Source organism: Orycteropus afer, unplaced genomic scaffold (assembly GCF_000298275.1).
Source record: "Orycteropus afer afer isolate SDZICR_OR568_19922 unplaced genomic scaffold, OryAfe1.0 scaffold00203, whole genome shotgun sequence".
Taxonomy (NCBI): Eukaryota; Metazoa; Chordata; class Mammalia; order Tubulidentata; family Orycteropodidae; genus Orycteropus; species Orycteropus afer.
This window is the reverse complement of record NW_006921790.1, coordinates 4,782,749-4,794,170: the sequence shown is the minus strand read 5'-3', so window position 1 is coordinate 4,794,170 and position 11,422 is coordinate 4,782,749. Positions and strand designations below refer to the sequence as shown.

Below are 11,422 nucleotides of genomic sequence, written 5' to 3'. Positions count from 1 at the left end.
ATCCATGAACATAAAATTTATATTTGAGACAAACATCTCTGTTCTCAATACACAATCAGATGTGTCACTATTACTATTGGGGGTAATTCCCAGACCCTGAAAATCCTGGATATCACAAAGTTGTATTTTCAGATCAAAGCTTGAGCTTTACCATAGGTTAATAATTTATCTCTCATTGATTTACTTCCCACACTTGTTATTTTCAATATCCTTTTCTACTTATGCTCCACATCTTAATCTACCCCCAGTGCCCTCCCACCAACAATTCCCAAAATGCTTCCCATCTCTCACTTCACCTCCACTCTTAAGGGAAAGATGTATTCATTCAACAAATACTAGTTGAGTCATGAACTGTGTTTATCCCTGGTGAGCAAAAGATGCAGCAGGATTCAGGACAATTTGTTAATTTAGTTCTGCTATATATATTCTCATCTTTAAACATATCATTTTCTACCATGTTACAACTTGAGAAGAATTATTATATTTACTAAAATAACTATCCCCTACACAGACACAAACACTTGTAGTTACATTTCCACCTCTTGAGAAACCTTGAACCTTTATATCCTGTCACTCTTTTGCATCTGCCAACATCTTCACCCTGGATCTTACAGTTTAACTTCAAATAAAGCTTCAATTTAAGTGTTCTCTACCTTTAAGAAATGAGTACTGGGTGATACAAATGGTTAATTCTTTGGGCTACTAACTGAAAGAAGGTTTGAGTCCACCCAGAGGGTCCTTGGAGCTCTGGTGGCATAGTGTCTAAAGCATTTGACTGCTAACCAGAAGGTTGGCGGTTCAAACACACCAGCCACTCCTTGGAAGGAAGATGGGGCAATCTACTTCGGTAGTGATACTGCCTCAGAAACCCAAGGAGGGGTCGCTATGAGTTGAAATCAACTGGATGACACATTACGACAATAACAACAGACAGTCCTTTGAAGAAAGGCCTAGTGATCTACTTTTGAAAAAAAATCTGCCGCTGAAAATATTGTGGGGCACTGCTCTACTCTGACACACATGGGGTCACCATGATTCCAAGTCCACTCACCAGCAACTGGTAAGCCTATAAAATTTAATTAAAAACAAAAACCTTCAGATAACTTCAACTAAACTCATTGCCATTGAGATGATTCCAACCCACAGCAACTCCTATTAGGTTTCCAAGGATGTAAATGTTCATAGAAGCAGACCACCCCATCTTTCTTCCACAGTGTGGCTGGTGGGTTCAAACCACTGACCTTTTGGTTAGCAGCCAAATGCCTTAACCACTATACTACCAGAGCTCCTTCAGCTAACATTTCCAGCCCTCCTTTATTTCTCTCTCTCTTTTTTTTTTTTTTCCATTCAAAGATGTATTTTATTCTTGCTCATCTGTCTTTGAAATCTGGCTTTTGCAAACCATTTCCTCTTAATTTTTCAGCAATATTTTAATTCAGCATAAGCTCATTAGGAGCTCTGATGGTGCTGTGATTAAAGTGCTTGGCTGCTAACCAGAAGATTGGTGGTTTGGACCCACCAGTTGCTTCATACAAGAAAGATAAAGCAGTCTACTTCCATAAAGATTTACAGTTCTACTCTGACCCATAGGGTTGAATTGGAGTCTACTCCACTGCACTGAGTGGACAGGCCTATTAACAGTCTTCCATCTCATTAATAGCTGTAGAATTTGACAAGACCTTACAATTTTAAACCAAAAAACAAATTTCTAACTCATAGTGACCCCTTTGTGTTTCTGAGGTAGTACATCTTTAGATTGTCCGGTCTTCCTTCCAAGGAGTGGCTTGTGGGTTTGAAGCACCAGCCTTCTGGTTAGCAGTCAAATGCCTTTGGCACTACACCACCAAAACCAAAAACCAAACTCACTGCTGTGGAGTCGGATCTGACTCATTTAAAGACCCCTCTTTGGTTTTCCGAGGAGGTATCTCTACAGAAGTAGATTGCCCAATCTTTATTCCGAGCAATGGCTCCTTCCTTACTGTATTTGCCATATTGAATCAGTTGACAAATACCGTTAAATTCTTGTTTTAAATGTCTTTTTAAATCACTTCCCTCTAGGTTCACATTGTAAGTGCTGTAAATTCAAAGTCTTATCCTTGGGATGACTCCATATTCATTTGTTTGCTCTTCTAGGTCTCAGGCAAAATCTATCCTGACCTATGCTGATTTGCTAGTCTTATGAAAGCAATGCATTTTACTGTAACAAAAGACATGTTTTTGTAACTTAGTATATTTTGTAGATAATTTTTTTCATTTCTACATTAAAATTATTTGTGTGAATACAAATTGAGATTGTATATGTGTTAAAACTATAGTAGATGCAGCTCAAAATTATTATTAATAAATTCTTTGTGTGTGTGTATGCGTGTATTTAGGTCATCCATCAGGGATGTTGTATCCTGTGGGAATATACTAATAAATGGCAATTACTGCACTTATATAGCATCTATTTTTCAGAGAGATCAAAATACTATAACCTCACAGTGCCTCAGTTTCCTGCTCATTCACCATGGGGTTAATAATACCCAACTGTCTCCCCTAACATCATAGAGATGTTGTGACGACTCATTAACATTTATCACACAGATTCTCACTGGAAAAAGGTACATGCATAAACTATGTTTATATCAGAGTCTGTCATCACCATTGTTTCTTCTTCTTCAGTTGGGTTCATCAATAAGGAAGTATTTGGTTAGTTGCAAGACCGGTTACGTTATAGAGGGCTTTTTGTAGACATTTTGTGACTTTTTGAAGCAATGTTATCATCTGCATTGTTGTCAAGGCCTTTACAATTTTAGACCAATTGTAATCTACTTAGCAGTTTTTCTTCAGAACCTGGAAAAATTGAGAGGGTAATTCCAGTCTCCTTACATTAGTGGGGAAAGGGAAGAAAAAGGGAGAGAGATGGACAGGAGGGAAAATTTCTGAGTATCTTAGAAGGTCAAACTTGCATTTTGAGGAAGAAATCTCACCCATACACTGTTTCTTTCTACTCACTGCCTTGGATGACAAACCCATGTGCCACAGAGTAGGTCTGCTAACAGGGCTTTCTTGGCTGTAATCTTTATAAAAGTTGATTGCCAAACCTTTCTTCTGTGGCACCACTGGGTGGGTTTAAACCACCAACTTTTAGGTAAGCAGGTGAGCTCAGACCAAAATGTCTGTTCCAACTCACAACGAAGGTGTCCAGTTCCACCCCACTCATTGTTCTATTGTTCTCTCCTCAAGCCTTGGCTTTGAGTTTTTTTATAAAAAAAGTTACATGAATATGTTTAGAAATCTTAAAAAATACAGAGTGTTATGGATTGAATTGTGTCCCACAAAAATATGTGTTGTAAATCCTAACCCCTATACTCCTGGATGTGATTCCACTTGAGGATAGGGCTTCCACTGTTATTTTAATTAAGTGTTATCAGGGTAGGGTGTGTCTTAAACCAATGGCCTTTGAGATACTAAAAAGAGCAGATTGGGCACAGAGACCAGAAAGCACAGAATGGGGTAAAGATAGAGGCCTGGGTGGAAATCACAAAGGAATGCCAAGATGAAGGCTAGGGAAGCTGAGGCAAGTATTTTCCCATAGAGTGGACATAGAGAGCTTTCCTTTAGAGCCATTGTCTTGCATTCCGATGTTTAGCCTCCTGAACCGTGAGACAATAAATTTCTGTCTGTTAAAGAGCCTTACTTGTAGTATTTCTGTTAAGCAGCACTAAAACCCACCAGCCACTCCTCGGAAGGAAGGTTGGGCAATCCTACTTCCGTAGTGATATTGCCTCGGAAACCCAAGGAGGGGTTGCTATGAGTCGGGGCTGACTCCACGGCAAACAACAACAACAACAACAAAAACTAAGACATAAAATAACACCATGAGTAGAATCAGTAAATTACATAAACCTCTTTCAGGACTTTTTGAGATGTTTTATAGTTTGTATTCTTTCATCATACTTATTCAATCTGTATGTTGAGCAAATAATCTGAGAAGGTGGACTATATGAAGACGAATGCAGCATCAGAATTGGAGGAAATCTTACTAACAAACTGCAAAATACAGAGCACACAATCTCGGTTGCTGAAAGCAAAGAGGACTTGAAACAATTACTAACCAAGATCAAGACAAAAGCTTTCAGGATGGACTACACCTCAAAATAAAGAAAACAAAAATCCTCACAAATGGACAATACACATTATCATGATAAATGGGGAAAAGATTGAAGTGTCAAGGATTTCATTTCACTTAGATCCACAAACACTCATGAAAGCTGCAGTCAAGAAATCAAAGACTAAGGAGCACCTGATCCAAGCTGTGGTATTTTTAATTGTCTCATACGCATGTGAAAGCTGGACAGTGAATAAGGAAAACTGCAGAAGAATTGAAGCATTTGAACTATGGTGTTGGCAAAGAATATTGAATATACTATGGACTGTCAGAAGAATAAACAAATGTGTCTTAAAAGAAGTACAGCCAGAACGCTCCTTAGAAGTGGGGATGGCAAGACTTCATCTTACCTACTTTGGACATGTGATCAGGAGGTACCAATCCCTGGAGAAAGACATCATGCTTGGTAAGGTGAAAAGTCAGCAAAGGAGAGCAAACTTTTCAAGGAGATGGACTGATACAATGGCTGCAACAATATACTTAAGCACAGCAACAATTGTGAGGATGGTGCAGGACTGGGCAGTGTTTCTGTTGTACATGGGGTTGCTGAGAGTCAGAACCTCTTCCACAGCACCTAACAACAACATAGCTTCTGAGAAAAAATCTGAGCAATTCGAGGTTCAGACCATCAAAGAACCATGACCTCAGGAATTCCAATCCTCTGATTTTTATAAAAGACGCAGTCAACCCCAAAGGAGCTAAGTAACCTGATGGAGGTCACTTTTACATCATTTGACCTAAAGATGAAATGCATAAATATGGAAAAAAATTCAGGGCAGAAACATTAAGACATAGATGTTCACATCACGGCTATAAAGACTCAGGTTTCCCTTAACACTGAATATGCACCGCTCTGTCTCCGCCACTTCTTGGCTGCTGCGGCAGAACACAGCTCCCGGGGCGGAAGATGCCGACTGAGACACGCCCCTTCGGCCCTACCATGCGGCTGCGGGGGCCTCCCCTTTTCTTTGCCAGCCTATTAGAGAGGGCGTAGCTCCGCCACGTTGACCAATAGTTGACGGGGACGGTGGTTGGCCCTCCTCCGTCCCTTGTACATAGAGTTAAGTGGCTGTCACTCGGGCTGGTGCTAGCAATCTTTCCACCAAGGCCATGTGGCGCGGTAGCGGACTGCGGAGGCTGACTGACCGGTGAGTACGACCAGTACGGCAGAGTGCACTGGGCCTCCCCGCTGGAAGTCCTCAGGCTAGGCAGGAGCCGAGAGGGGCGGGAGAGAGCCATTGCCGTTGCAGCCGAGTACACAGTCTCGTGGTGTCGGGGTCGTGGAGGGAGGGGATGAATCCCCTGGCCCAGGTGCCAAGTCCTTCCGACAGGTCTCCTGGCCTGGGGGTTCCTGTATTCTCTTTAATGTTTTGGGCCTCAGCCGTAGGGATCTCTTCAGTGACCCTGGGAAAGGGATACTTTTAATGCCATGAAATGGCAGAGCTGCCTCACAGAAGTAGGTTAAGCAGCAAAATCCTTTGCATTCTTGCTGAAGAGAACTCTTGGCCTGCTTTGAAAAAAACGGATTTTCTGTCTTGTGGGATTTAGCTGGAAAAGTCTGTTTGGCGAAATGGGTCCCAAAGGAGCTTTCCTGACCCCTCTTTCCCCTTCTTGGACCTCAAATGATCCTCAGAGTGGGTGCCCTGTGTGGAGGATGTCTGGGCTTTTTGAACTATTGATGTGGGTTTTAATATGTATAATAAAAGTAACTGACAGTTTATGATCCTCATTAATACTTTTGCTCCAATTTCATTTTTGTTATGGGGCAGAGAGTCCTCAAGAGACCTATGCTTCTACCACTATACTTACCTTTAAGCTGCTTAGTTCTTAATAAAATTAATAGCCTTCCAGAATGAACTTTTTTAAAAATAACTAGAATTGTGTGAAAAAATACATTTAGTTTCCAACTGTGAGTGCCGTATCTTATAAATTTGTAAATGAACAGAATATTTTTGTTATAAACAAATAATAAAGAATTGGTTTTTAGGCTACTCCTCAACAACCTGTTTAATTTATGGTATATCTTACTGTAACTAGCCCATTTAATGTAGGACATTTTTTTTTTTTTTTGCTATATGGAACATTGAGAGGTCTGTTTTTGGAATACCCTTATGGTGTGTTTGGAGCATTACTGTAATAAATTAAAAGAAGTATAGGGGGGAGGGGGGAAGTCCCTGGGTGATGCAAACAGTTCAGCACTAATTTACTAACCAAAGGTTGGTTGTTTAAGCCCACCCAGAGGCACACTTGAAGAAAGGCCTGGTGATCTGCAGCCATAAAACTATGGCACTCAGTTCTACTCTGAAACACATGGGTCGCTATGAGTTGAAACTGATTCACTGGAAACTTTTTTTTTTTTTTTTTAATATAAGGGAAAACCTAAGTATTGTGTCTTGAGGTTTTCATACATTTTATGTAGGATATTCTTCTTGTGATTTTTGTTCTTGATAATAATTAACTTTTTACAATCTTTCTTTATTCCATGGTTTTGCAGTTTGCTAAATCGATAAGAAGATGGTAGTTGATTATAGCATATCTATAATATTGCCAGTGACCAATCTGCTTTCTTTTCCTGTGCATATATTATTATTTTTTTTAAAGTATGTTTTTGTGAGCTATAATGTTACTGTAGAAAATCCCATAAAACGTGTTACAGTTGGAAGAAGAATTATTTTAAAAAGTTGTGTCACCATTACTCAGCTTAAAATTGCCATTTCCTGATCATAACCCTTTTTCTCCCTCCAAGAAGTAATCACTATTTAGATTTTATAGAAATCATTTCTGAGCAAGGCAACTAGATTAATGGAAATGGAATAAGGATAATGGAAATAGTGAAAATGTTCACATATTGTAGAGAATGTAACCAATGTCCCTGAACAATTTCTGCAGAAATTATTGTATTGGGAACATAAACCACTATATCCCCACTGAAAACACAATGGAATATTATTTTTTAAAAAAAGAGAAAACATTCCCTGTTTTCCTGAATTTTTTACCATTCGTATGCATTCTTACAATATAGTGTAGTGCTGTTTTTGAACTTATCTATAGAATAATACTGCATGTATCCTTTGTAATTTTTGTTTTCAACATATGTGACCTACATCTTTGTTACATATAGTTCATTCGTGTTTTTTTAATGTAAAACATATTTCTTTAAATGATAGTAAAAATATATATATAACAAAACATTTGTCATTTCAACAATTTTTACATGTAAAATTCAGTTACATTGATTATGTTCGTCATATCATGCAACCATTACCACTATCCTTTCCAAATTATTCCTCCACCATTAGCAGGCATTCAGTGCCCCTGAGCAATGATACCTCCTTTCCCTCCTACTCCCACCCTTAGTACCACTAATAAACTATGTTCTCTATACATTTACCTACTTCATATATGTGGAGCCATACAATATTTTTCCTTTTGTAACTGACTTGTTTTCCTCAGCTTAATATTTTCAAGCTTCATCCATGTTGTAGCATGTATCAGAACTTAATTTCTCTTTATGGCTGATTAATATTTCATTGTACGTATGTACCACGTTTTGTTTATTCATTCATCTGTTAATGGACATTTCAGGGCATTTTTATTATTTCATTGAGTGAATAGTCCATAATTTATCCATTCTTCTGTTGATGGACATCTGGGTTGGTTGAGTTTGAGGCTGGTAGGAATGTTGTTGTTGTTATGTGCCTTCGAATTGGTCCCGACTCATAGAGCGACCCCTCCTTGGGTTTCCAAGGCAGTATCACTACGGAAGTAGATTGCCCCATCTTCCTTCCAAGGAATGACTGGTGGGTTTGAACTTCCAGCCTTCTGGTTAGCAATCAAATGTCTTAGGCACTATGCTACCAGAGCTCCCGTTAGGAACAGTACTGACATTCTTTTAAATGTGTGCTTGTGCCCAAGTACACATTCCTAGAGGGGATATGTTTAGAGGTAGAAGTACTAATCTTCACTTTTCTAAATAATGGCAAATGATTTTCCAAAGTGATTGTTCCACTATGAGAGCTCCTGCTTTTGCTTGATGATATAAGACTTTTTAATTTCCACCAATTACATGTGTAATGGTATTATACTGTAATTTGAATGTATTGCTTTATGTGATGGCCTATGAGATTACTATGATGGAATAAGCCACTTTGACCTGAGACTTGTTTTTTATGCAATTGAGGATGTATCTTGTTTGAGAATTTGTATTATAATTGTATTCTAGTTTCTTGTGAACATGTACAAAGAACAAGTTTTCAGCATTTAATTATATGTTGATATTAGGAAAGTTTTTGTTAAAAATAGAAGAATTTTACTGGACATTAATGAAATTGTGGAAGGTACACAATATGATTATTCTTTGAATTAAATTTCCTTTACTGCATAAAGATTTTTCATTTTGTTGCTGGAATATGTTACCCAAACAGTTTTCTCACTAATCATGTAATTTTCATTACTTTTCTTAAATATAGCTGTGCAAACTATAAAGTATGGAGGTGGACGAGTAATAAAGCATGTGAGAGGGCTCTGCAATATAAAGTAGGAGAAAAAATCCATGGATTTACCATAAACCAGGTACTGGTACATTTTGGTATGCTATTTATATGTCAGCATTATAACAGAGATGCAACTTCTGCTGGTATGTGAGTTTCTTCAGAGCAGACACCATTTTTTTTCATCTTTGTGTCCCTAGAACCAGGAATACTTTCTGTTACATAGCAGGAGCTAACTGAATCGTATCTCTATTCCTGTGTTTGAACCCCTTGGGGCCTAACATCTTTTGGTATTCGGAATTTTTCAGATTTTAAAATATCACATTCCTAGAGGGATCTGGGATCAGCCCTTCATCGTCAAACACATTAATATTTCTATAGCCAAGCATGACTATTCACATAAAGTGTGATATGATAAATAAAAACTAAATGCCTCACATCAGTTCTGGTCAGGTTTTTCTCCCAAAAGAGTTTGCTACAAATTTATCCAAAAACTTTTCTTTGTTCGGAGCCATTGGGTTTCAGAATTACAAATAATGGAGTGTGGACCTGTATTTACTTAGGTCAACTCAACTCATAGCAACCCCTCCTTGGGTTTCCGAAGCAGTTTCATTTAATAAGGAGCCCTGGTGACTCAGTGCCTAAGGCATTAGACTACAAACAAGAAGGTTGGCAGTTCAAACCCACCAGCTGCTCCGCAGAAGGAAGATGAGGCAGTCTACTTCTGTAAAGATTTACCAACTTGAAAACTCAATGGGGGTCACTATGAGTTGGAATCGATTCGATGGCAGTGAGTTTGAGTTTTTTTGTTTTATGTTATAATAGATTTTATTGGTTCTTATTTTGGTTTGTCTTATAGTTTTATTGTTTTTGCTTTTTCTTATACTATCACATGGCTTTTTAAATTTAAACTAATAATTGAAACATAAGTACTTGAAATATTTGACTAATTGTTGATTTTATGCTGTGCTTGATGCCATAAGAAATATAAAGGCAAACACAATCTGGCAAAGACACATACATATGCACTTTAATATAAGAGGTAACTTATTAATGTTATAGCAGAAATGCAAACTACAAGAGAAGACAGAAGAAGCAGAGTGGATTGCTTCTCGGTTAGTGGGGTAGGGAAAAATTCATGGAGAAAGTGACATTTAAGCTAAGAAGAGATGCCAAGATTACTAGTGTGTACTCTAGCAAAGAGCACATTATGAATAAGTGGTGATGTAGGAGTTCAAGGCAAGATCCAGGGACAGTGAGTCATTTAGCTTCACTGAAGCATGGGTTCATTAAAGTGAGGTCAGAGCATTTGTAAAGTCTCTTAAAGGCTGCACAGAAAGTTTGGATTTATGATACAAGTTAGTGTAATACAGACTTTATTCAGAGTGGTGAATTCTTTTCCTTTGTTTTCAAACCTTTATGAAAAATGTATTTTATGATAAGCTCATGATTCTTGTGTGTACTTGAAAGCTATTATTAGGCAAACATTTTAATCTATCCACTGTGATTAGGAGCTCTGATAGCATAGTGCCTAAGGCACTTGACTGCTAACCAGAAGGCTGGTGGTTCAAATCCACCAGCCATTCCTCGGAAGGAAGGTTGGGCAATCTACTTCCGTAGTGATACTGCCTTGGCAACCCAAGGTGGGGTCACTATGAGTCGGGTCTGACTCGATGGCACACAACAACAACAACAACAACAATAATAACTATAATTTTAAATACATTGATCATCCCTTATCAAACCAAACCAAACACTGCCATGGAGTCGATTCTAACTCATAGCAACCCCTATTGGGTTTCCAAGGCTGTAAATCTTTACGGAAGCAGGTTGCCTCATCTTTCTTCCATAAATGGCTAGTAGGTTCAAACCAGTGACCTTTAGATTAGCAACCAAATACCTTAATCACTACACCACCAGAACTCCTTGATCACCCCTTAGAAAGCTCCGTTAACTTTGAAACATAAATAAATCACCCTAAGTCATGTAAGCATTATTACTTAGTAGACCACTTTAAGCATTTCAGTTGTGTGGCAGTGGTGACACTAGGTTCAGGAAACCTGAATTCTAATCTCAGCTCCACTAATAACTTACTGTGTAAGTTTGAACACTTTACTTTCACTCCATCTGAAAAATAGGCATAATAAGTACGTGGTTATCATAATGATATGGTAGTAAATTGAAGGGAAGATGGCCAGGTGGCATAGTTGGAAGATACATGCATACATACATATGTATGTAAATCTCTTTAATACAAAAGAATGTAGAATCTTAAATAGAGTTTTATATAAAGTAAGAGATTACCATCCACTGGGAATGAGGATTCATTCATTTTTATTGAGAATATTTACATCATCCTGGCCACTCCCACTGTTCTAAAGACTCTGCTATAGGCATATTCATTCTCCCTGTAGAAACAAGTAACTAGTAATAACCCCAGCTTACCACTTGAGACTCATAAACTAGATGAAGCCAAGTTTCACTCCTGAGAGCATCCTTAATCTGCTCCAGGCTAAGGCTTATTCTAACATTTATGTTTCTTATGAGGTCATTTTGAACATGAAATGAGATGAAATGTGTAAAAGCAAAAGGCACACAGCAGACATTCTAAAAGAGAAGGCAGCATAGTATAATTGAAGGAGCACAGATAGATCATGGGAACTCTGGTGGCATAGTGCCTAAGGCACCTGACTGATAACCAGAAGGCTGGCAGTTCAAACCCACCTGCCACTCCTCAGAAGAAAGATTGGGCAATCTACTTCTGTAGTGATACCACCTT

At 38.3% G+C, this 11,422-nt stretch overlaps 1 protein-coding gene across 1 annotated transcript in view; it reads left to right on the top strand.

Annotated features, from left to right (window-relative positions):
• The first annotated feature begins 5,263 nt into the window (after positions 1–5,263).
• PITRM1 (pitrilysin metallopeptidase 1) overlaps positions 5,264–11,422 on the top strand; it is a 53,117-nt gene continuing 46,958 nt past the window's right edge. Inside the window, exons 1-2 of the mRNA XM_042781956.1 lie at positions 5,264–5,301; positions 8,623–8,725. Of these exons, the coding sequence (XP_042637890.1) occupies positions 5,264–5,301; positions 8,623–8,725 (141 nt within the window). The remainder of the gene's footprint in view (positions 5,302–8,622; positions 8,726–11,422) is intronic.